The sequence below is a fragment of the Kogia breviceps genome, chromosome 10 (genome assembly GCF_026419965.1).
Source record: "Kogia breviceps isolate mKogBre1 chromosome 10, mKogBre1 haplotype 1, whole genome shotgun sequence".
NCBI classification, from domain to species: Eukaryota; Metazoa; Chordata; class Mammalia; order Artiodactyla; family Physeteridae; genus Kogia; species Kogia breviceps.
This window is the reverse complement of record NC_081319.1, coordinates 93725910-93752311: the sequence shown is the minus strand read 5'-3', so window position 1 is coordinate 93752311 and position 26402 is coordinate 93725910. Positions and strand designations below refer to the sequence as shown.

Sequence of the window (26402 nt, the reverse complement as noted above, 5' to 3'; positions counted from 1 at the left end):
CTTCACTGGTGGCCCAGTGGTAAAGAATCTGCCTTCCAATGCAGGGGACGTGGGTTCGATCCCTGGTCAGGTAACTAAGATCCCACATGCCACAGGGCAACTAAGACCACGCGACACAACTACTGAGCTCGTGCACCTCAGCTGGAGAGCCCACGCGCCCTGGAGCCTGCGCGCCACAACTAGAGAAGAGAAAACCCGCACGCCACAACTAGAGAGAAGCCCACGCACCACAATGAAGATCCCGCGTGCCTCAACCAAGACCCGTCACAGCCAGAAATAAATTTAAAAAAAAAAAAAAAAAAGAAGCGATGCCCCGAGTCTTAACTCTAACATTCTGAGTTTCCTATGAAGAATCGTCCCTCCTCCATGGCGAAGTCTCCATGGATTTCCTCTGTGATTCCCTCCAATACTACTTACTTACAGGGTCCTGGAATAGCACGACCATCTCTTCCTCCTTCCACCTAGAACAAGCCCTGAGGCCTGTGGAGGCAAAGGATTTGAAGAATAGATCTTGTGGTCAGCGGCTGACTCCTGTGCAAAGGACCACGCGGCAGAGGGAGGGAAATGGAGACCCAGCTCAGGGTGCTTACAGCAGAGATGAGGGGGCGGAGGGCGACAGGCTGAGGAGTCTGGGGGAGGGAGTTAGTGCTTAGGCACATGGACTGCTGGTTTTGCAAGTGTGGGAAGGCATGCCACATACATGCAGTTGAGAAGGAATCCCAGAACGAGTCCAATGACACAGTTACACTCCAGATTGTACCTGACAATGACGAGAGGAAGGAAGAGAGCAAGCCACATAGAATAGAAGCATCTCAGTCCGGGAGGAGAGGGGCAACCTTTGAACAGAGAAGCAGCAAACTGTAGGTGCTTTAGCATGGGCTTGTGAGCTCACAGGAGCAAAAGCTTGCTACCATTACGAACCTGAATCCCTCCTGGGTTGGTGAGTTTTGAGTTTCAGGCAGCCTCCCGGCACCTCCTTAACAGGCAGATCTCCATCACCTGTGTGGTTCCTTGGACCCAACCTGGGTTCTGGTCTCCAGCTTTGCTCTCCCCCAAGGGCACCTGGTCTTCCAGCACCCACTCTGACCACCTATCTAATTTCATAACTCGTGCCCCACGTGCTTGGCTTCAGGGGTGAGGGATTTTGTGGGGAGGGGAGAGTGGTGCAGGCGCGAAGGTTTTGAGCACACACAGAAAAATGAACTGGAGATATATGGCTGAAAATGAGAAGCTGGAGATTTCAGTTTCTGAAATTTTCATCAACACACAATGAAATAATTTTTATAATACACACCATCCTATTAACATGAGCTAAACAATCTAAATCACTTAAATACTAGGTAGTGCAGTAAGAGAGAAATGTCTGATTTATCAAAATGTGATTTTTAATGAAAAACTGAAAAGTTTTGAATCTAAACTTTCATAATGAACAGACATGAATCCAGCCCTAAGTACACTGCACTTTGTAAGACTTTATCATTTAAACAAGATTAAATGATGAGAAACAAAAAACTGCCAAACACAGAAAACAACTTTTAAAAATAATTTCTTTTTACAGTTTGGGAAAAATATTTTTTCCATATAGATTGGTTAATTTCATTAATTTAAAAGTTTATTACTTCATTCTGTCACACATAAAATTATATAAGGAGAAAAAATGTGAAAAGGAGTGATAGGATTGAGTACAATATGAGGGTTTATAGTAAAAATTAATGTTTATGTAATGTCTTAGACCACTATCATTTACCTTGGACCCCATTAAAGTGTTACATTTACTCAATGGTTCTAAATTTCATGAAGAATGCCAATGTTTCTATTATATTTAAGTTATATGCATTATATTTCTCTTTCATTCTTTAATTATACAAGTAATACATGCTGATTGTAAAATATTCTTTCAATCTGTAAGTAAGACACACAGGTATAATCTTTCTCCCCCCAATCACACTCTCTTTTCCAAAGTACGTGTTTTTTTTTCCTAAAAAGTTATAAGCATTTTTGAGCAAAGATCTGTGATGTGATTTGTGAAGGATTTTTTTCCAAAAGTCATCTATTATATTTTCATGCCTTAGGACAATTTTCAATTGCTCAAAAACATGTTGATATTACTTGCATCTATTTACATCTCATTTACTTTTCTATAAATAGGTATAACTTTTCAATAATGTAGTCAATTCCCCAACTTTTATGTCGTTCTTCAAAAGCATCAACCTTCTCCAGACAATGAATATCACACACTGAACCTGAAACAAAAAGAAAGTGTGACAAGTTAAAACTTTATGAAGAATGCAACCAGTTCTAAAAACATATCAGATGATTTTTGAAAGAGTGTGTACTGAATATCTTTTCTTTCTTTTTAACGAACACGGGGAAATAAATATTAAGGGTAAATTTTCTGAACTCTGAATTGTTATTATCACTAATAACTCCTAAGAACTAAAATAAACATACCATCTCTCTAGAAGAATTCAGATGTCTTGAACATAAGCATACCATTTAGCTAAAAAGTCCTATTACAGAGATGGGTTGCTTTTTTGGATATAATAGTCTCCAATTAAATGGCTTCTGACTTTTAAATTTTATATATTTCTAGATAGTAACAGTTTGCTAATCGCTCAAAACAGTTAACTGTTGACTTTATTTCAAAAGTTGCAGCACATGTCTGTAACTTACCAAACAATGTTTTAATTTCAGCATCTGGAATGTAAAATGGTGGACCTAAGTAAAAGAGAAACATGGTGAAGAATAAATTCTAATAGATCTAATTGTAAAGAGAAACAAATTCTCAGGGCCCACTTCTCAGCTAATTTCTAATGAACTTGGTATACACATTCCATACATAACTCAATTATCCAAATAGGTGAGGATGTGACAGGTTCTTCTGCTTCTTCTTTTGCACATCTGATACAAAAGACTGGCTTACTGAGGGGACTGGTAATGTTAGATGCCCATCTCCAGCTTACATGAGATGGCTGAGTCAGCCTTGGAACCTGGGAACAGGAAAATCAGAGTGGAGTTCATGAACAAATTCCCTTGGGGCTTCCTGCTTCCATGGTATAGATTTTCTACCACTCCTGCACTTACTCTCATTCTACAAACTCTGCCCACTTTTCTGTGGGCCATTTACTTTAGAAGAAACAGCTTCTGCCCCTTCCTAGAAGGGAATTCTTAGCCTCCACCCCAGACAAGTCCTGTTCTATCTTCTTCCTACAGGCTCTTCCTTAGGCCTACTGTTCAGGAAGGGAACTTACATCACATTCACAGAGCTGACATCTGTTTTCCTTATTTTCTATTTCCATCTGATTGTCCCAGAACTTAATTATGGACACTAGGTCTCATCTTTTAATGAGTTTTTAAGATCTGACTTATTCAAACAGAAAAAAAATACTAACACAGATATTTATAAAACAAAGCACTTTTTAAAAAAAGCTCAATTAAAAATCAAATAGGGTATTTTTACAAATTAAAAGTCTATGTACTTCGTTTTCACTTCTTCCTGAAAAGCCGCGACTTAAAGATCAGGCTTTGCAACAAAAAGAATAAAATACCTAAGAACAAACCTACTTAAGGAGACAAAAGACCTGTATGCAGAAAACTATAAGACACTGATGAAAGAAATTAAAGATGATACAAATAGATGGAGAGATATACCATGTTCTTGGATTGGAAGAATCAACATTGTGAAAATGACTCTACTACCCAAAGCAATCTACAGATTCAATGCAATCCCTATCAAACTACCACTGGCATTTTTCACAGAACTAGAACAAAAAATTTCACAATTTGTATGGGAACACAAAAGACCCCGAACAGCCAAAACAATCTTGAGAAAGAAAAACAGAGCTGGAGGAATCAGGCTCCCTGACTTCAGACTACACTACAAAGCTACAGTAATCAAGACAGTATGGTACTGGCACAGAAACAGAAATACAGATCAATGGAACAGGATAGAAAGCCCAGAGATAAACCCATGCACATATGGTCACCTTATTTTTAATAAAGGAGGCAAGAATATACAATGGAGAAAAGACAGCCTCTTCAATAAGTGGTGCTGGGAAAACTGGACAGCTACATGTAAAAGAATGAAATTAGAACACTCCCTAACACCATACACAAGAATAAACTCAAAATGGATTAAAGACCTAAATGTAAGGCCAGACACTATAAAACTCTTAGAGGAAAACATGGGCAGAACACTCTGTGACATAAATCACAGCAAGATCCTTTTTGACCCACTTCCTAGAGAAATGGAAATAAAAACAAAAATCAACAAATGGGACCTAATGAAACTTAAAAGCTTTTGCATAGCAAAGGAAACCATAAATAAGACAAATAGACAACCCTCAGAATGGGAGAAAACATTTGCAAATGAAGCAACTGACAAAGGATTAATCTCCAAAATTTACAAGCAGCTCAGGCAGCTCAATATCAAAAAAACAAACAACTCAATCCAAAAATGGGCAGAAGACCTAAGTAGACATTTCTCCAAAGAAGATATACAGATTGCCAACAAACACATGAAAGAATGCTCCACATCATTAATCATTAGAGAAATGCACATCAAAACCACAATGAGATATCATCTCACACCAGTCAGAATGAATGGCCATCATCAAAAAATCTACAAACAATAAATGCTGGTGAGGGTGTGGAGAAAAGGGAACCCTCTTGCACTGTTGGTGGGAATGTAAACTGATGCAGCCACTATGGAGAACAGTATGGAGGTTCCTTAAAAAACTAAAAATAGAACTACCATATGACCCTGCAATCCTACTACTGGGCATATACCCTGAGAAAACCATAATTCTAAAAGAGTCATGTACCACAACGTTCAGTGCAGCTCTATTTACAATAGCCAGGACATGGAAGCAACCTAAGTGTCCATCGACAGATGAATGGATAAAGAAGATGTGGCACATATATACAATGGAATATTACTCAGCCATAAAAAGAAACAAAACTGAGTTATTTGTAGTGAGATGGATGGACCTAGAGACTGTCATACAGAGTGAAATAAGTCAGAAAGAGAAAAACAAATATTGTGTGCTAACACATATATATGGAATCTAAAAGAAAATGGTTCTGAAGAACCTAGGGGCAGGACAGGAATAAAGACACAGACGTAGAGAATGGACTTGAGGACACGGGGAGGGGGAAGGGTAAGCTCGGACGAGGTGAGAGAGTGGCGTGGACACATATACACTACCAGATGTAAATTAGATAGCTAGTGGGAAGCAGCCGCATAGCACAGGGAGATCAGCTCGGTGCTTTGTGTCCACCTAGAGGGGTGGGGTAGGGAGGAGATATGGGGATATATGTATATGTATAGCTGATTCACTTTGTTATAAAGCAGAAACTAACACGCCATTGTAAAGCAATTATACTCCAATAAAGATGTTAAAAAAAAAAAGGTCAGGTTTTAATGTTCAAACACATTTAAATGAATCCAGAAGAAAACATCCCTTTTACACATTCAAAACAAATACAGTTATTTTAAAATGCAATAAATTATAAAGTTCCAGAAATTAAAAACAGCAATAATTTAGACATTTTCCTGCACTCCCCTACCTCCCACGTCCACGTCTCACCCCATCCTCCTATGAGGATGTATCTGTAGGCATGAGCCCAATACATGCCATCCCCACCACCATGGATGACACAGACTGCATGTATATGAGCAGTGTGCCTCACGTGAGATAAATTAGGAGAAAATAATGCTATCCACGTCATAGAATTAAATCACGACACAAGGCAACTGGAAAAAGAACAAGAAACTTTACCTGCATGTTTAGTTGGATCGTAAGAAAAAACAGACAAGAGGTACTGAAACCCAGTTCTTGTTAGGGACAACATTATATCTGCATAGCTGAAAAGAACATTAAAAGGCATGTGTTACATTTCTTTACAAAGAACGAGAGGCAGGGAGGGAAGCCAGCTTTTCCTTTCATCTCTATTACTGAGTTTAACTCTCCTAAAAAATCACACAAAGTAGATTCTCATTCTAAAAAGCTAGAAATAGGCTCAGCAAATGATGTTACCGGCCTAAGCTGGGAAATAGCGAAGGATGGGAATCCAAAGGAGGCCTGGTTCCGGAGCCCATCAGACCAGAAGATGTCAAATTAAGCAGAACAGAGGCTCCTTCCAATGTGATGTGGTCCCCGGAGGCCCCTCAGCTTTGAACGTATATTTCCCGAAGCACTGCCAGCTTTGGGGCAGTGGTTCCCAGACCAGGCTGGTAACAAGATTACCTGGGCACCTGCTGGAAGAAGAGATGCTCGAGCTTCATTCATCCCAAGACCGAGTCAGTAGGTTTGCTGCAGTTTAACAAATATCCTGGATGACGGGGTCGTCACTGGGGGCACGGGTAAGAGGTACAAAACACAGTCCCTTTCCTCTCTTTACTTGGAGAGAGATAAGACTAATAAACAGGCCAAAATTCAAGGTACCATGACATTACAGTTCTGCAAGGGTGGCATAAACCCTGAGTGCTACGGCAACTATCCTTTGGAGCAGGTGTCCTGAGGAGCAGGTGACGCCACTTCCCAGCCGTGTCTGATGGGTTCAGGGTGGGGACCTGCCCTAACAGGGCCCATCAGCAGACAGACCAGGAGCCAGGCCTGGGTCTCGTACAGAATGACGAGTTGGACCAATCAGATGACTCCGCTGGGAAACTGAGTTAAGAGATCCAAAGAGGAGCTGGTAGTTCGCTGTGGTCGTTGGACCAAACGCTGGAGTTTCTGTGCTGGGTGGAGGCTGGAGCAGAGGAAGCTGAGTGCTGAGGTAGGAGGGCAGAGGAGGCACGCACAGGGAGGTAAGAGGCCATGAGAGACTGACAGACAGACAGACAGAGGTGGACGAGCTGCACAGCTCTGAGTGAGGAGCCTTGGCTCTTTCCATGGGGCCCGGCTGTGCTGCCATCCCTGTCCAGAGCCCTGGGCGAAATCAGGGAGGCTGTCCTGCGTGGGGGTTAGGGGTACGGACTCTGCAAGGTCCCCAAGCTCAAAGTCCAGCCCCTCCGCTTACGGGCTATGTAAGCTTGACAAAGTCTTAACCCCTCTGTGCCTCAGTTTCCTTGTCTGTAAAATGGGGATAAAACCAACTCACAGGTGCTTGTGAGACTTCAATGAGTGCCCACACATAAAGTGCTTAGGACACTGCCTGGTACGTGGTGAATGCTCGGGTCGGTAGCTTATTCCGCTACCATCCCCAACATAAACTCCCTTAAAACTTGAGCTGGCGTCACTCTTCCTTGCAAGTGAAAGAACCAGACCTAAGCAAACTTCTGAGCAGAAACCTTTACTTTTTAACTTTGGATTCTTGTTCTTAAGAAAGAGGGGACTTGCTGTCCCAACCGAAGTGATCAGTCAAACAGGTTTGGCAGGGTTTCAGAGGACTCACAGGCGTCCTTCCTCTCGGAATGCGGACTTTCTCTCTCAGCCAGTCTCAAAAAATTGAGAAAAATGAGAGGTATGATTGATGGTAGGCAAGAAACCTGAGAGTCACAGCAGAAACCACATCAGTTCTCGCCCATGTGGAATCTCAGCAGGAGACACCCCGTACTGATGGTGGGACTGGGAAAAAGCATTAAGTACCATAAATGCTAAGATAAAGTCATTTCTCTTCCTAATGGCTCCAAATAAGCAGTTATTCTGGAAACAAAGGCCAAGGCATTCTTGGGGCTGTGACAAGACACACACACACACACACACACACACACACACACACACACACACACACACGCCTGGAAAGGGAGGAAAGAGGGGGGACCAGGGAGACAGGAGTCTGTGACCAAACTAGAACTAGATTCTCCAAGAGCTCTGGAGGGCCCTCAAGACTCTTTCTTACCATGAACTAAACAGTTCAGAGGCCACTTAGATGGCCTTTATTTCTAGGACAGAGGAGGCGACGGTGGCTGGTGGGAAACAGTATATTTTCCTTGCTTTGAGTCAGGTTTGTTTTCACTCATTTACTCAACAAATATTTATTAAGCTCCTACTATGTGCTAACATTTTATATATATTTATATTTATTATTATGCTAGATTATATCATTATCTATAAAAATTAAGCCAGATGGTGGAGCAATAACTGAACACAAGGTGCACTGTCTGTAGAGTGAGCTTTGTGATTTCGGGTTTGCTCCCCACTGCCTTGTGGATCTGAGCGACTCAGCCAAAGCCTGCAGAGAGACTAAGCTCGAGGAAGAGGGTGGACAATCTTAAAGAGCGGGGAACACCTACAATCTCAGACACTCAGCAGAACTGAGTTCAGTGTATAAATGTGGTGTTTTATGGAGACGCAGAAGTCACAGGTGATACTTTTGAGTCGATGACAGACCCTGATGTCACACGGGAAATGCCGAGCAGACACTGGATATGGGATGTGGGTGTTTGGGAGAAAGAATAGAGCTGGAAATACAGAAACAATAAGGGCCCAAACCATGTGCGACTTGTTCAGTTATTTCCCCAACATCATATGTATTTAGACATAGTAGGAACTGAATGCGTATTTATTGAATACCAGAACGAAAGTAATAGGAGAACTGAAGCAATCTTTGAAGGAGCAAGTACAGGAGAGAGGACGGCACAGCCTCGCTGAGGACGGTCCCTCCAGGAATGACGACTTCTAGGCATGAGGAAGGTGAGGGTCCCAGAGAAGAGAGAAAGGAGGAACGGTGTCAGAAAGAAAAGGTGAGAAAGGAGGAACGGTGTCAGAAAGAAAAGGGGAAAAGGAGTATGAATTATCATCAGAGGAAAATATATATTAAGAGGATGTGGGACTTCCCTGGTGGCGCAGTGGTTGAGGGTCCGCCTGCCGATGCAGGGGACACGGGTTCGAGCCCCGGTCCGGGAGGATCCCACGTGCCGCGGAGCAGCTAAGCCCGTGCACCACAACTACTGAGGCTGAGCTCTAGAGCTCATGCACCACAACAAGAGAAGCCACTGCAAGGAGAAGCCCGCGCACTACAACAGAGTAGCCCCTGCTCGCTGCAACTAGAGAAAGCCCTTGAGCAGCAACGAAGACCCAGTGCAGCCAAAAATAAATAAAATTAAATCTTTAAGAAGCAAAAAAAAAAAAAGAGGATGTGGCAATGTCTAATTAAAATAAGATTAGGGTTGGCAACAAGGCTTACTCACTAAACAATTCTTTTTTTTTTGGCCCGCATGCAGCATGCGGGATCGTAGTTCCCTAACCAGGTATTGAACCCCCTGTGCCCCCTGCCATGGAAGCTCGGAGTCTTAACCACTGGACTGCCAGGGAAATCCCAAACAATTCATTTTTAAAAAGAGAAATTTCATTTCGCTGATATGTTGAGTCTGCCTCCATACAACTAAGTAATTCAGTATTCATGTGTTACACCCAAGTAAGTCTGTGAATGATATTTGGGTTGGAAAGTACACAGGAGGGGTCACATTTTACTCAGTATACTTTCTCATATTTTAATTTTATTTTCTAATAAGACCAGGTACCAAAGAATGGTCACCCAAAATATCTAGACCAAAAGCTCTAATATAATAGCAGCTAATATTTAAAGAGTCATTTAGGGTCAACACTGTACTTGTTACACGTGTCATTTCTTTCCATTCCCACAACAACCGTGTGAGGGGGCCTAGTCATGGGCGTGACTTTAAAGCCAAAGTCCTTGGGTTTTCATCTCAATTCTGTCACGTACTTGCTGCCGCACTTTGGACAAGTAACTTAACCTCTTTGACCTTAGTTTCCTCATCTGTAAAATGGGAATAATGATAGTGTAATACCTCATAGGGTTGCTTGGTGGATAAACTGTGTTGTTTCACATAAGGTATTTTAAGAAAGCCTGGCACGTGGCAAGGGCCGAACAAGTATTACCTGGTACTCTCAGTGGAGGTGGTGAGGGTGTTATTATTAGTAGGAAAATTACAGTTTTGCAGAGGAGTAAACTAAGGCATAGAGAAGTTGAATTCTTTGACCAGGGCAACACAGCTTAGAAGTGACAGAGCCACAAGCCTTGCATCCATGTCCCTGTGGCCAAATCCTATACTTTTTAGACCAAGATGCTATTGGATATAGGTCTTCTAATTCCAAATACAGTAAGCTATTTCAAACTAGTAGAAGTCTAGTAATCTTCTGGAAACCAGAAAAAGTACAATATGCTAAATTAAGGAGGGTAAAAAAGGGGGAAAAAACAGCATAAATAAAGGAGCCAAATCACTCACCGTTTGCGATCACCTGGATTAATAGCGACTAATGCTCCTCTATCCCAAACTCTGTCAAATTTGCCAATATTTGCTCTACCAGAAAGAAAAAGATAAAAAAATTGATGTAAGAAAAATAAAATCTTTAACAAGACAGTGTTCCCCATGGCACATGTCAGAACCTCACCAGCTGTTAAGGAACTGGGATCTCACATCTGCTTTTCCTCAGAGTCTCTAGGGATGTGCTGGTGTGTGTGTGTGTGTGTGTGTGTGTGTGTGTGTGTGTGTAGCTGTCCATCTCCTCCTAGTTCTAGGAGCTGGTGGCAGCAGCTTGGACTTGGGGGCACAAAGGAGGAACAAGGGACAGTTTGAGAAAACTCTCCTCCCAGCCCCTGGAACAGGTATCAGGGACTTTTAGGAGATGAGCTCTCACCTCCATCCACACCCTGAAATGCGTTTCTGTTACAGACACGGGTGTGAGGTGGAAGACACTTTCTTGCTCTCCCCTCCTTTTCCCTACCTTCCTAGGGTCATAATAATTTTTCCAGAGCTTAGCAGCTACCCAAGAGCAAAGATATCAAGTGTTCAGATATACAGTCTGCAGTTAAAAATAACCGCAGAACAGAGACTCAAATCAGTGCTTCATGGGTGCTACTGCAAGGGGATGGGAGTGATAAAAAGACCCTCAGCCCACCCCAGCATTGCCTAGCAAACACTCAAGTTTTTAAAAGTGCAGATGTAGACATCAGTCCTACCTGGGAAGATCAAAAAGACTGCAACAGTACAATGAGATGTTCCCTGAAGAACTCTGCAAAGAAAAAGTCATGCAAAAAAATTCCACTTAATTAGGAGGTACTTGAATGGTCAAGGGGAAAAAAAGAGGGGCAAAGCAGCGCATGGGTGGTAGAGAAAGAACGTGTAATTAAACATAAAGAACATAATTTCACAACATAGAATTTTTTTAGATATCTTACTTAAAATTTTTATTTTGGGGGGATTTCCCTGGTGGTCCAGTGGCTAAGACTCCATGCTCCCAGTGCAGGGGGCCAGGGTTCGATCCTTGGTCAGGGAACTAGATCCCACATGCCGCAACGAAGAGTTCACGTGCTGCAACTAAAGATCCTGCATGCCTCAACTAAGACCCGATGCAGCCAAATAAATAAATAACATATTTTAAAAAAACACTAATCTATAAAAAAAATAATTTTTTTTTTTTCGGTACACGGGCCTCTCACTGTTGTGGCCTCTCCCATTGCGGAGCACAGGCTCCAACATGCAGGCTCAGCGGCCATGGCTGAGCGGCCTAGCCGCTCCATGGCATGTGGGATCTTCCCGGACCGGGGCACGAACCCGTGTCCCCTGCATCGGCAGGCGGACTCTCAACCACTGCGCCACCAGGGAAGCCCTAAAAAAAATAAATTTTTATTTTTTTAATTTTGAAATAAATATGGAACATGCTGCAGAGAATTTATTTAAAGAAAAAACCTGCATGCCACCCTCTGAACACAGTGATTTTAATCATTTTGGTGAATTCCTCTCCATCTTTCCCCCCTCACTTCCTGCACTTAGCAACCTATGCAAATATTTTTTTAACTGAAAATAAAATACGATTTTACTGAAAATAATTTTTAATGGGACTTTTTAAAATTAAAAACCTGTACGGGGTTCTTTGGGATCAACTCAAAAAGGAAAATCAGATTGGTTAATCCTGAAGATCAGTTAACTATTACTCATTTTGGAGCTTGTTATATTTTAGCAACGTTTACTTTAGCAAAATCCTAATATTTTGACCCCCTAATGACAAGTATACATGTCAATCAATTACCAGGCAGACTGAGAGAGAAAGGGCAGACATTTAAAAAGTTACTCATGAAAAGCGCAGTTGTATTGACTTCCCAGTGTCCTCTCTTTCTTTCACTGACTGATGAGCACTTATTTCCTGAGCACCTTGTAGACAGGACCAGCCCAAGTTCTAGATACTGCAGTGAATTTGACAGTCTCTGACCCCAGTGAGGACAGCCTGGTGGAGCAGAGAGGTGTGGGAACAAAGAACCATCACGGTACAGAATGGGCTGTACTGTTTGGTTGTGTGCCCAGAACTGTGGGGACAGAGCAGAGAACTCACTGCACCAGGAAAGGAGGAACAAAAGGTGGCCGAAGAGCTGGCTGGAAGCATCTGCTGACATCACGGGTGTGGGAGGTGAGAAGTCTGGGAGGTGGGGGGAGGAGCAGGGTAGGAGATGTACTTCAGGATGTGAAAACGTTGGATTTTATTCTGAAATAAGGTGCAACAGAGGTGGGCGGGTCTTTGAAGACCAGTCTAGAAGCACAGTGGGGGTCAGCCCTGAGACGAAGGGGCCTGGAGGCAGGGAGAACAGCCCGTGAATCTTAACTTTGGCTGCAGACTGGAGTCACCTAGGAGCTTTACGCAGACCTGATGCCAGGCCCCATCTCTAGAGGTTCTGACTGAATTAGCTGGAGGGAAGGCCTTGGCACTAGGAATTTGAAAAGATCCACAGATAATTTCAAATGTGCCACCGGGGCTGAGAACCACCGCTCCAAGGGGTCTGGAAGAGGACTAGCCTCTCTGGACTGAGCAAACAGGAATTCTTAGATGATCTAAGAATGGAGTGGGAGGAAGCTGTAAAATAAAGTCCTATCAAGTTTCTAGTGATCTGAGCAATTAATTTCAATATTTAGAAAAGAGAGTGCTTTGCGAGAGACCAAATGTACAGTCAGATGGTGGCCAGACACCATGCGGTAAGAGAGCTTTTGGGCCCGTAACCCCTGCAGCAACTAGCCAGGGAAGCCTAACCACAGCCTTGCAGGACGTGGTCAATGACTGCCAGCCTCCCTGATTTTTACACCTCCCCCCCCCACCCCTACTCCTCTCTTCTAGCTCTAAATCAAATCCAAACCAATCACAAGGGATGCCGCTTCTAGTTAGCCAACAGCGCCAGAAGCCTTCGCATTTTCCTCTAGAAAGCTTTCCCAGCTCCCTGCCAGGCTTTGAGCCTCTGACAAATGCAGCTGGCGACTCCCCCTGAATTGACAGCCTCTGCTTGTTTTCATTTGGGTGGTTTCTGTTTATTGCCACATTATTACCCCAAGCTAGCGAAGCAGTTCCACCGGATCACTCTGGTCACAGGAGGAGGACAGCTCCCAAATCTATCCCAAATGCTTGGCGCATGCGTCAGAGATGTTGGCCACTTACCCCTTTGTCACGCCACAGGTCTTGTAAACTCATCTCCAGAACAAAACTCAATTTTCTCTGCCCTTCAACTTGCTTCTCCTTTATTCTCTGCCATCCAACCACTCATCTGAGCTGGAAATGTGAACTCACCACCCCCTGGATTCCCACTCAATTAATCACTAAATCCTCCCAGTGGGACACCCTAAACATCGTTTTAATCAATCTGTTCCTCTAAGTGCCCCGTCACTCTCCCGGTGCAGCCCTTCAGGATCTCTTTCCTGGACCACTGCTCACAACCTCCTATCTGCTCTCTTTGCCAGGAGGCTACTGTCCTTCAGACTCACTTCCCTTGAGGCCACAAGGGTGGTTGGTCACGAAAGAAAATCTGGCTGTGTCACGTTCAGGTACCAGCTTTACAGGACATCTGGACTGGAGGACCTGACTCTCTGCCTGTCCTAGCCCTGTCTGTCACCACACTTCAGGAAGCTCCCCCAGGCTGGGTTAGGAAACAGTCCTCTCTGTTCCCTTAATACCCTGTGTCATTACACTTAGCTCCATGTATGCCAAACAGCCTCCTCTGTTTCTCTTCTCTCCTAAGCTAAGTGATTCTTTAGGGCAGGGGCTGTGTTTTCATCTCTTCAGTGTCTTATGCGGGGTGTGGCACAAGACAGGTTCTCAGAAACACCTGTTCATAAATTAAAAATCAAACAAACCCAAACCAAAAACACGACAAATAAGCTTTGACCTTGGCTTTTATATATATTTGTTCACACCTAGCTACTGTCTATCTTTTTACACTCCTTACACTATATAATATCCAGGTGAATCTGGCGATAAAGTGGGGTCATCTGACACTTGTATCGTATCCTCACTTACTCATGCTGATAAAAACTTTCTTCTGGAGGTATGGAAATAACTATTTACCAAAATCAAAACACACCTTGAATACTTTGGCTCCAGGAATTTCCATAATTTGTTCTTCTGAGTAAGAAAGATTCTGCTCCATAAAAAATTCCCGTATCCCAAGTTCACTGATTTCCACGCCAACTACACTGTGTCCTCGGTCTGCAAACCTGCATAAAATCATACAATTACACTTATATTTTTATTTCAAATACAGTACTAAGTAAAAGGATATATACCAATAAGCATACATTTTCCTTAATTTTAAGGGATTTATTTGAATTCAGACTCACAACGTTTCACAGAACATGTAGGTAACAGAAAGTGGATCTATATATTCTCAAACCTTATGCTATATGGAATTCTGAAAGACTGATTTATATGACCTTAGGAAAATTTTAAAAGTTTGGAAAATAATACCTTAACATGTTGATTTACTACAAATGAACTTGATTGGAAGAGTTTCTGATTTAAAAGCATCCTATGAATTAGATATGCTTTCAAGTTCTCTAAATCAGTTCTGTCCATTAAAACTTTCAGTGCTGATGGAAAAATCTATACCTTTGTTGTCCAATCCAGCAGCCACTAACCACATAGGCTATTGAGCCCTTGAGATGTGGCTCCTGTGACTTAAACAGCCACATGGGGCTGGTAGATACTGTACTGGAGCACTCGGCTCTAGAACATTATCATCCATTTCTATAATAATCTTATAATTTCCACTCACACTAAACCCTATCCAGAAATTTATTCGATTACCATATGCAAAAGCTTACCAGTATTTTTCTGGTAAGCTTTATAATTACAGAATTCAGTCTTGGGATCTTGGACTTCAAAGAAAACAGCACTAGTGGCACAAATATCCAGGTACAGTATTGATTTTATGTTACATTAAATAAACACATGTCAGTTATGCAACATATGCATTTTTAAAAATCACGCACCATGCAAAATCATGCAGTAAAAATCACGAGGCTGGGCTTCCCTGGTGGCGCAGTGGTCGAGAGTCCGCCTGCCGATGCAGGGGACAAGGGTTCGTGCCCCGGCCCGGGAAGATCCCACGTGCCGCGGAGCGGCTGGGCCCGTGAGCCGTGGCCGCTGAGCCTGCGCGTCCGGAGCCTGTGCTCCGCAACGGGAGAGGCCACAGCAGCGCGAGGCCCGCGTAACGCAAAAAAAAAAAAAAAAAAAAAAAATCATGAGGCTCATGGGGAAAATGGGGGTTGGAGTACACATTAAACAACTTTGTCCTAACGGAGTATATTCAGCCATAAACAATTGAAATCTTGCCATTTATGACAACATGGATGGACTCTGAGGGCATTATGCTAAGTGAAATGAGTCAGACACAGACAAACAGCTTATAATCTCACTTATATGTGGAATCAAAAGAAAACAAAAAACCAGAAACAAGCTCATAGATAAAGAGACCAGACTGGTAGTTGCCAGAGGCTGGGGGTGAGCAATGGGTGAAATGGGTGAAGGAAGTCAAAAGGTACAAATTTTCAGTTATAAAATAAATAAGTCATGGGGATCTAATGTACAACATGGTAACTATAGTTGGTAGCATTGCATTGCATATTTGAAAGTTGCTAAGAGAGTAGATTTTAAAAGTTCTTATCACACAGAACACTATGTAGTTCTGTAACCATGTATTGATTAACTAGATTTATTGGGGTGATCATTCTGCAATATATGTACATACAAATATCAAATCAGGGGCTTCCTTGGTGGCGCAGTGGTTGAGGGTCCGCCTGCTGATGCAGGGGATACGGGTTCGTGCCCCGGTCCGGGAGGATCCCACATGCCATGGCTGCTGGGCCTGTGCGTCCGGAGCCTGTGCTCCGCAACGGGAGAGGTCACGACGGTGAGAGGCCCGCGTACAGCAAAAAAAAAAAAAAAAAAAAAAAATCGGGCTTCCCTGGTGGCGCAGTGGTTGAGAATCCGCCTGCCGATGCAGGAGACACGGGTTCGTGCCCTGGTCCGGGAAGATCCCACATGCCGCGGAGCAACTAAGCCCGTGAGCCATGGCCGCTAGGCCTGCGCGTTCGGAGCCTGTGCTCCGCAACGGGAGAGGCCACAACAGTGAGAGGCCCGCATACCGCAAAAAAAAAAAAAAAAAAAAAAAAAAAAATCAAATCATTATGTTGTATACCTAAAACTAACATAATGTTGTATGTCAATTATACCTTAATTTTTAAAAAGGTTTTTTTTTAAGAAAAAGCTGCTGCACATTTGCCATAACTCATCTCTGTGAATCAGGATTTTCTCAATAATATGCAATTAAACAGTATTTAGAAATAAAATGGATTAAATAGTACTTAAGAAAAAAAAAACTTAGTGCCACACTAAAAAGGAAAAAGACAAGAACCTAATAGACATGGTGGCACAGTTTTACATGTCAAATGGTTACAAAATATATAAATACTACAACATGGCACTTTACCTTGAGAGAGACCTGAAGTTTATTTGTAGACTTGTAGGCGCTGGAAGGGCTGCAGCTTTCAAGTTATTGTAAAGTAATGGAAGGGGGATTATTGGCAGACATGGAAAGTTCCAGCACTGGCTGTGGATGGGAGCAAGTGGCTCACAGCACATCGAGGTGAACTGAGGTATCTGGGAGATAGTTGAGGTTTGTGCATGGGTGCATTTTGTCTATTTATACACGGTTTAGTAGAGTTGGGTGTTGTTATCTGCTTTCACCTCATGTTTCTTGCAGACAAAATTACGTATAAGCAGATGTGAAATTCAAACCATGCTCAAATTGTTCCTTAATGTATCAGTGGAGTTAGAATGCAATCAGCATTTTCAAAACAATTGAACAATAGCAGAACTGATGGTATCTATTCCCTACACAAGAGGACACACTTTCAATGTGGTCAGAACATGAACTGTTTATATTTCTAAAACATACATATTAATAACCTGTCTTTCACATTTCCTGGGAAATTTGTAAGTTAACATACATGGAATATTTTTTTAGTTCTCCATACATTTTTTGCAGTTATAAACAAAAAAGTTACCCAAACCAGCTGCATCGATTTTTACTTCTACTCAACATATGGAAAAATGAACCAGAGCCTACTATAGACTGGCATAGACTGGATTATACTGGAATATATTGTCCTAAAAGAAAACCAAAACCTAAGGAAATGTCTTAAACATTTTATGTTAATGCTTTGGGGCTTCAGCTCATAGTTTATCTACTCACATCTGATATCCGTATAGACCTTAATACACAAATTTGTTACATAAGTGAAAAATCCTCTAATATAATAACTTTTATACAATTACAGTAGCTTAGTTCTGGCATTTTTATTACAAAGAACTTTAGACCCTAGATCTTCAACAATCACATTTAATCGGCTGTTTCATCACACCATTTTCTAACCTTGTCTCAAAGCCTCTGCTAGAACTAGGTTGTTAGCACTTATGACACAGCACTAAGACAATCTGCTCATAGAGTTAATGTTTTCCTTGCAGGTAGTTTGCGAAGTAATTCTTTCTTCTGGTTCAGTGAGTTGGTTAGGATATAATGTTCTCAATTTCGTGGCCACCCTAGAATCTTAAGCCACAGCGGCCACTCACAAATGCTCTCAGCTACAAGTTGAGGGAGCAGGGGGCTGGCTGCAAAAATGCCACCATCCCCGCTCAGAAATCCACTCCCAATGCACACATGTTCTGTAGTTTGCCCACCTGTATTTATGTAGGGAAGAGAGCATTTTTAAGTTAATACATTTTTCATTTACTAATTATTTTCATATATATATATATATTTTTTTTTCCTGCTTGACGATCGAAGTTCCCAACGTCCAAGCTTATAGAAGCTTATGTCTTGGCATGTACGATAGCGTCTGTAAATTATCATTACAACAAATTCTGTATAGGAAACGATTGCCAGGTTTGTGACTTTAGGGTAACCCATAGTGACAGTGGCTTGTGAATTAAAGTGAATTCTCTTCATAGAGAATTACTAACAAGAAATTCTTTTTTTTTTTTGCAGGATGCGGGCTTCTCACTGTTGTGACCTCTCCCGTTGCGGAGCACAGGCTCCGGACGCGCAGGCTCAGCGGCCATGGCTCACAGGCCCAGCCGCTCCGCGGCATGTGGGATCCTCCCGGACCGGGGCACGAACCCATGTCCCTTGCATCGGCAGACGGACTCTCAACCACTGCACCACCAGGTAAGCCCTAGAAATACTGTCTCTATCACTGGTTTTATTAGCAATGATTCATGAAAACAAAACCTCCTATGTGTTCGTAAAGGGATGGGAGAGTTGAGTTGAACTGTGGACTATACACGGTTTTGCCAAAAAGCTGTAATTCATTTTGGGCTTTTCTGTCCACCTCTATTTAAAATACCTAAAATTAACTTAGTTACATTCCAAAACCACCTACAAAAACTAAACCACGCAAAAAGATGAAGGAAATTTAAGAGGGAAGGCTGGTCCCATCCTCGGCCTCCCCCACCACTTTGGTTGTAGACTAATTCTTTTGCTTAGAAACTCAATACAGAAAGACTAGTTCTCCCCTCTGTTTCTGCACTGTCTTCCTGTTTGAGAGTGTTACCTCTATGAACCCATCAGTATTAGTCTACTAAAAATATAGAATCCCTGCGCATTTCCTGAGAATGGAATTTTTTAAACTTACATCCTATTATTCACCCAAAGTGTTTATCATCAAGACAAGGAAGTACGTTGATGCTTATCCACTCATACCATTTCATCTCAACTGCTTTTCCACAAAGAGGAAAAAATACTCTCAGTTCTTTCTCGCCTTTAAGAAAAGTATCCAAATGCTTCTTTAATAGCCTGGGGAGAAAAAAAAAAATTATTTGTTTTAATTAGCCCAAGACACAGAGGAAAGGACTACAATTTTACAATGCTAAGTACATTTCTTGTATCACCTCACTTAATATTTCCCAACAACTTTATGAAGTAGGTAACATTATTCATGAAAATCTCCAGTTTATACATGAAGAAACAGGAAGGTTAAGCAACTTGCTCAGTCAGGTAACTGGCGAGCAGTTAATGTGACTCAAACCCGGGGCTTTCCTGATTAGTAATTAAACATACAAAATTATTTTTTCCTTGGTTGATATGTTTTGAAAATGTATATGTGTGTGTGTGTGTCTTCTAAGGCCAGCTACATGACAGAGATAACTCATACAATGGTTCTAGGATGATACCCTAACTATTACTTAGTGTGCAAATGTAATAATAATAATGATGTCCCCTGGGCAGTCAAGGTGGCTGCCTGGAAGAAGGAACATCTGTCACGACCACTTTACTCAGCAATGACCCATCTTTATTGCTGCTGCTTCGAAGCCCACTACTACTACTACTATTACATTGCTTAGCATTCAGCTCACTTATTAATTTCTCTCACCTTCTCTTCTTCCACCATATAGATAATACTTTAACATCTGAACACATGCTATTGGAAAGCAAAGTCAGAACACCACCACTTTTCAGTAGAAAGAGATGCCAGCATTAATATAACTTGAGCATCTGCATACGTATAAACATGTATGCCCAACAAATAAATGTTATAGGGGATTAAAAAAAGACATATTTCATAAATCCAAGATGTCATCAACTGTAAGTCACGCCATTATTTATACTCCGTGGGAAGAAATATCACTGCCAATTCAACTATGACATGCCACACACAGGTGCATCCTGATTTCAGAGATGCTCCAATGTGAAAAACCAAAAATGTGCATCTTAAAATCAAATAACGGGGGCTTCCCTGGTGGCGCAGTGGTTGGGAGTCCGCCTGCCGATGCAGGGGACGCGGGTTCGTGCCCCGGTCCGGGAGGATCCCACATGCCGCGGAGCGGCTGGGCCCGTGAGCCATGGCCGCTGCGCCTGCGCGTCCAGAGCCTGTGCTCCGCAACGGGAGGGGCCACAACAGTGAGAGGCCCGCGTACCGCAAAAAAAAAAAAAAAAAAAAAAAAAAAAATCAAATAATGGGTATCTATATTATTTCTATTTCCAAAGTCAGCTTCTGATAGAGCATTTCTGTTATAGACCAACATGTGATATAAAGAAACGTAAACATTTCTTACTGATGTCCTCGTTCTTGGTGAAATGCAATTTTGTGATTCACCCACTTTTCTTGCCATTCTTCCAGAGTTAGCACTCGGCTTTTCTGTACCTCAGTGTCAGGGTACTCTTCAGCATCAAGTACTGTTCTTGTGTTAGCCATGGTTTTGTAGACAGCTTTGACTCAGAAACAAATGTCTCCAATGCCTAAGGAGAAAATGTTTGCACGGTTGTCACTTAAGTGCATTTCAATTCTATTGATGAAATGAAGTAAAAACCTATTATTCTCAGCAGTACGGCTTTTATTTTATTTTTTAATTTATTTATTTATTCTTGGCTGTGTTGGTTCTTTGTGGCTGCGCGCAGGCTTTCTCTAGTTGAAGCGAGCGGGGGCTACTCTTCGTTGCGGTGCGCGGGCTTCTCACTGTAGTGGCTTCTCTTGTTGCGGAGAACGGGCTCTAGGCACGCGGGCTTCAGTAGTTGTGGCTCGCGGGCTCTAGAGCACAGGCTCAGTAGTTGTGGCACATGGGCTTAGTTGCTCCGTGGCATGTGGGATCTTCCAGATCAGGGCTCGAACCCGTGTCCCCTGCATGGGGAGGCGGATTCTTAACCACTGTGCCACCAGGGAAGTCCCAGCAGTATGGCTTTTAAAAAAATATTTCAATATTCACGCAAAAGTTATGCAAAAAATTACTTTTCAGTGAGTCTGATGGTAGAGGCATACCTCATAATACGCATTAGGAAAGATCTTTAAATAAATTGAATTACATCTTAGAGTAAAAGAATTTAAGTTTAAAAAAAGAGAGAGGACAAAAATAAAACAGGCACTATAACTTTTGTAAGCTTAGAATCTTTCCTAGCATCCCACTCTTTAATTTTTTAAATTTCCTTTAATGTTTACTTCTTATTTTTTTAATCAATGTTATAATGCACACAATTCAAAGAGTTCAACAGAGTTATGAAAGCAGCAGTCCCCATTTCCAATGAGAGACAAACATCTTTAACTCTTTTAGCTGAATCTTGAAATATAACTCAAAATATAACTCAAATAGCATGCTTATTTTGTATCTTCTTAATTTTTTATTTCTAGGAAGCATCTAGAAAAGATAAGCATTTACTCCTCTTTCAACTTCCCAACACACACACACCACCTTCTCATTTTTCCTATCCTTTCCATAGAGATATAGCATATTCGTGATTAAACATTTCAAGTTCACATTATTATGACTAGGTAAATACTATTCACAGGTAAGCCATATAGAATTCTATGATTACTTTTCCTTTTCTGTACAACTTTTTATTCTATAATTAATAACTATCTGGCTTTTTCATTTATAAAATTTCCATATATTTATTACTAATTCAACTCAAAGTTCTCCCAATCTCCTGTCAATACACTCTCAATCTCTTCGGTTATCAGATATCCTATCAATATGACGTCATCTCAGAGAAGAGCTTTCTGACCTGGATGCTGTCTTCTCCTGGTACACAGCTAGCCTTCTGAGATCTTTATCACCATCCTGGAGCCTTCCTTCTTATCTTTTGATGAGTCTCCTGTTTCCTTTATTGGCTATTTTCCTTTTTTTTGGTTACCACCCTTATCTTGGTAAAATACAGCCTTCGGCAGTTTTCTGAGAAAGAGTGCGTGGGAGAAAAGGTTTTTGGCAATTCTGCATGTATAAAATGTCTTCACACTATTTATTCCCCATCCTCGATGTATAGTTTTGCTGGGTAAGAATTCTTAGTTAGAAAACATTGTCTCACACAATTCTGAAGAAATCATTCCCTTGTCTTCTAGCTTGTAGAGTTACTGCTTAAATTCAAAGACATTTGGATCTTGATTATTTTCCATGTGGCCAATATTTTTCTCTCTCTCAAAGCTTTTCTTTGCCCCTTAGTTTTTGCAATTTCATAATTCTATGCCTTATCCTGGGTCTACTTTCATCCATCTGGCTGACTTCTTTTAATCTGGAAGCTCATATCCTTCAATTATGGAAAAATTCTTGAATTATTCAGATGATGATTTTGGTCCTTTTTTTCTATTTCCCTTTCTCGGACCCCTTTTTATGGTTGTAGAACCTCCTGACCCAGTGCTCTAAATTTTTCGTATTTTTTTCTATTTTCCAACTCTTCATCGTTTTGTCCTATTTTCTGACAGCCCACCTTATTTTCATCTTTCTACCTGGCTATTTAGTTTTTCTTTTCTGCTCTCAAGTCTTTAATTCTCAAGAGCTCCTTTTTGTTTCTGATGTTCTTTTTTCATTTTATTTTGTTGTTATTTCATGTATAGAATGTATATAATATTTTCTCTTATTTATCTGCATGGTCTGTTACTGAGTCATTTTTTCTGTTGGTTTTGTCTTCTATCTTTCAAACTAGTGACTGTCCTCAAATTCCTAGCAATTCTTATTATCAAAGCTGATTATAAGTTTAAGTTTCTGGATGCAGCTTACTGACTATAAGCTTCTCTGTAGGATGATGTGAATAGATATTATTTAGAAACTTAGATGTCATTATCTTTATTTTCTTTGGACTCATCAGACTTTCCATAGATGGACTTCCAAATTCCCCTTGAAAGTTTGAGTCCTTGGGACCATGGTTCTATATTCACAGGAGAAAAGTATAAAAGTGGGAAAGGGCCCCAGCATTCAGTTTGCCTGTGTTCAGTTAATCCCCTTATTTTCAGTATGGTACTCCCATCCCCAACTGTGAACTGTATCTTCCCAGTCCAAAGACTGTACACTCTCCAGGGAATAAACCCCCCAAAGTCTGCTGGTGTGGTGAAGAAGAGATACTTGGTTGCAGGGAATTGGGAGAGGGATCTGGGGACTTAGCCTTTTAGGAACCAGAATTTCAAGCAATCCTCCTGATTTCAACCATACCCTTCCATCTCCCTGAGGTACCTGGTGCTGCTAATGCCTGAGCATCGGGGCATTCTATAATGCAAATAGGATTACTCATTGGCTTTCTCCATTGCTGGTTTAGAATTTAGCTTTCTTCAGTCTGCAAAATCCTTTATCACACGTCCATCTGCTTTCTAGGTTTCAAATTTTTATTGCTTTTATCTTCTCTTCTGTCTTCCCTTTATGTCTTTAAAAATCCTGCTGTTGGGACTTCCCTGGTGGTGCAGTGGTTAAGAATCAGCCTGCCAGTGCAGGGGACACGGGTTCGAGCCCTTGTCCGGAAAGATCCCAGATGCCGCGGAGCAACTAAGCCCATGCGCCACAGCTACCGAGCCTGTGCTCTAGAGCCCGCGAGCCACAACTTCTGAGCCCGAAGTTCCACAACTACTGAAGCCCACGCGCCTAGAGCCCGTGCTCCGCAACAAGAGAAGCCACCGCAATGAGAAGCCCGCTCACCGCAACTAGAGAAAGCCCGCGGGCAGCAGCGAAGACCCAACGCAGCCAAAAATAAATAAATAAAATAAATAAATTTAGTTTAGAAAAAATCCTGCTGTTGTTTTGGTGGAGTTTCAGGAGAAAGCAAAAGTAGATGCACGGATTCAATATCCCGTCTCTACCCCACAAGTTTGCATTTTCAAATAATTTTCCTATAGCTTTTTTTTTTTGGTATGGGAAAATGCACACAAAGGCGTTGACCTAAAGAAAAACACACAACGTAAGAGTTGTGAGTTTCAATTTTATTCAGGGACCTTACTGAGGATGATAGCCTGGGAGAGAGCCTTTCAGATACCTCTGAGGAACTGCTCCAAATATATATGTTCCACATGTATAAGATTTTTTTTTTGACTAGGAAAAACATGTAGTCTAGCATACATCTTGGTAAAAGATTACTGCTAATCACAAAGAACAGATACCTCAAGTTAATGATTTTAGTGATTTCTACGTACAAGAAGATGCAAGAATCTGGGGCCATTGAAATTCTCCCTGAGGCATGCTATCTAGGGGCCATTTATACATAACACAGAATGCCTCACCCCTATTTTCCCTCCTGAAGTCCTAAATCGCCTGGGATACGTCACCCTCTGCAGGGGGTTGTGATTTAACCCTTAGTATAACTGGATGATGAGCAACATTCTTTGTTCCTTTTTTTCTCCCCTTTTACAAAGGGTACTGAGAAAAAAGGACATGTGAACATAACTGCAAATCTACCTCCTGAAGGTATGAGGAAAATGTCTGTCCTTTCAACGTGAAATTTGTCATGTAAGGAGGATACAACACAATAGTTGTCACATATCCTTTGAGTCATTAGTGAAACTAATTTAGTTTGGATTACACTAGCAGGCTATTCTTAGTGGAGTTAATTTAATGATTCATCCATGAATCATTATTCATGGAAAAGCAGTTATTCAAGGAAAAGTTCCCTTTATGGCAAAATTTAGCTTCAGTGTGCTTAGGATTTAAGGAGAAGTCACCTCTCTTGGAATTGGGAACACAAATTCACTTCCCAGCAAACATTTGTTAACAAATGGCTTTTGCAAGGCCCTGACGATGTCAAGAGGTGACGCTCAGGGTTTTCTGAGGGGTCAGAGGGAAGTATCTGATGTACTGGGTACAGAAAAGCAAAAGAGAGTTGCAGTTTTCCCATTTCCACATTCAGCCAGAAACTTTGGAACCTGAACTTGAGCCTTCATAAACAGTTCTCTACTTAAAACAAAAGGGAAGCATAATTTTATCACTGAGCCAGGGCAGCCTGGAATTGTTCAACTCCACCCCTCTTACACAAACTTGAACTATAACTTAACATCATGAATATAACTTAATCACTTCTTAGGTGTTCTCATAGCTTCTCAACCTGTACTTAACTTGTCCATATCCTTTTCTGGAGAAATAAAAAGTTCCTTTCTATAAGCAAGATAAAAGTGCAAAATTATAAGAATCAGGAAAGGCAAATTTCACATTCTTGCCCATACACAGAAATAGCAGATGTGCTAGTTTGGTCGCCCAAGTTCCCCTTGGGTGGACTTCCAAGACTGGTTTCCTCCTCACCTTTTCAAAAAAACATGTTTCTGCTCTAGATTTATTTTAAAATTTTGGTAAATTGAAGAATAACTTCCCTAAAGTGCACAAATTTTAAGAGTATGGCTCAGTGAATTTTTATACATGCATACAACCTATGCAATTACCATGGAGCAAGACAATATTTACAGCACCCCAGCTCCCCTCACTGTCCCGGCAAGTATTTCTCTTTTCTTAAAATCAACATTACCCGACGATGCTTTGGGGTCACTTTAACCATGGACTCAGAAAGGTCATTCACTACCTGATCTCGTTATTCTCCGTTCCCACTCGGCTCCCTGAGCCCATTTCAGGGCGCGGATGGCTGGGACGCCCCGTTCCAGAATCCGATCACACACTCACACCTAGCAAACGTCCCATTGGTCATCGCACCCTCTCTGCACCCGGCGGAGCCTACCTTGTGAGCTGTCCGCCGTCAGCTGCTGGTTCTGGCGCTGCCGCGGGCCTCACCGGCTGAGTCCATAAGCCCCAGGCTCAGCCCTGCTATTGGACCCGCCCCCGGACCCGCCCCTCCCGCGGCGCACAGACCCCGCCCCCCTCCCCAAGCTCCCCGGCTTGCTCAGCGGCGGAAATGGCCAGGGCGGGGCGAGTAGCGCGGCGAAGGCGAAGGCGGGGACCCTACTCCTCCCTCGTCTCGCCGGCTCCTCCCACTCCGGGTCACGTCGTGACAGGGGCGGAAGCAGCGGTGGCGGCGGCGGCAGAGCGGGGACTGCGGCTCGCGGCGCGGGTCCTGCCGTCTTGTGCGCTCGGCGCGCGGCTCCGGAGAGGCGCCAGCAGCCCTGGGCGGCGCGCGAGGTCTCGCCTGCGCTCTGAGGTGGGGGGCAAGCGGCTCCGGGGACGGGCGTGGGGGCGGCGGCGGATTTCAGGTGACAGCTCTGCACAAAGCAGCTTGGCCGGGGTGCACGCTCTCCTGCCCCTGTGCAGCGCTCCTTGCCCGGGTGGGAGGCGGACCAGTGCCCTCGGGGCTATACCTCCTTCTCGGGATTGGTAGAGGGTGAGAGGTGGGGATCCCAGCCTGAGGAAGGGGGAATTCCCGGGCTGGGGTGTTGCAGCGACCGGGTTCCCCGGTTTATCGCGGTGCTGCGGGTTTCTCCTAACCCCCCCCTCCCC

General features: G+C 42.5%; 2 protein-coding genes across 8 annotated transcripts in view; one reads left to right on the top strand and one right to left on the bottom strand.

The window, feature by feature from the left end:
* Nucleotides 1-1367: 1367 nt before the first annotated feature.
* TPMT (thiopurine S-methyltransferase) lies at nt 1368-26388 on the bottom strand. 3 transcript variants are annotated; one of them, XM_059076783.2, is made up of 9 exons: nt 25690-26388; nt 20337-20520; nt 18985-19077; nt 14308-14440; nt 10930-10982; nt 10196-10270; nt 5781-5866; nt 2674-2718; nt 1368-2243 (listed from the first exon to the last, which is right to left on the bottom strand). In XM_059076783.2, exons 2-9 carry the CDS (start codon nt 20474-20476, stop codon nt 2131-2133), a joined length of 738 nt encoding a protein of 245 aa, XP_058932766.1. In that variant the 5' UTR covers nt 20477-20520; nt 25690-26388; the 3' UTR covers nt 1368-2130. The 3 variants fall into 3 exon arrangements, with proteins under 3 accessions (XP_058932766.1, XP_058932765.1, XP_066862807.1); XM_059076782.2 differs by having other exon boundaries at nt 25537-25740; XM_067006706.1 differs by lacking the exons at nt 1368-2243; nt 2674-2718 and adding an exon at nt 2871-2990.
* KDM1B (lysine demethylase 1B) overlaps nt 25925-26402 on the top strand; it is a 57026-nt gene continuing 56548 nt past the window's right edge. For 2 of the 5 annotated variants that reach the window (XM_067006703.1, XM_067006705.1), the window contains exon 1: nt 25942-26106. The gene's annotated coding sequence lies outside the window, so the exon portion shown is untranslated. Of the gene's footprint in view, nt 26107-26402 lie in introns of all 5 variants that reach the window. The other 3 variants (XM_059076769.2, XM_067006704.1, XM_059076770.2) reach the window with 3 other exon arrangements.

Bases quoted from the DNA above. Each gene is read 5' to 3' on its own strand.
- TPMT (XM_059076783.2), bottom strand. From the start codon at position 20,476: ATGGCTAACACAAGAACAGTACTTGATGCTGAAGAGTACCCTGACACT. The intron at 10,983-14,307 runs GTGTGTTTTGAT...TTTTCTTTGCAG, and splicing joins CTGGAGCCAAAGTATTCAAG to AGTTCTTCAGGGAACATCTC. The intron at 2,719-5,780 runs GTAAAGTTTCTT...TCTTTTACTTAG, and splicing joins CGATCCAACTAAACATGCAG to GTCCACCATTTTACATTCCA.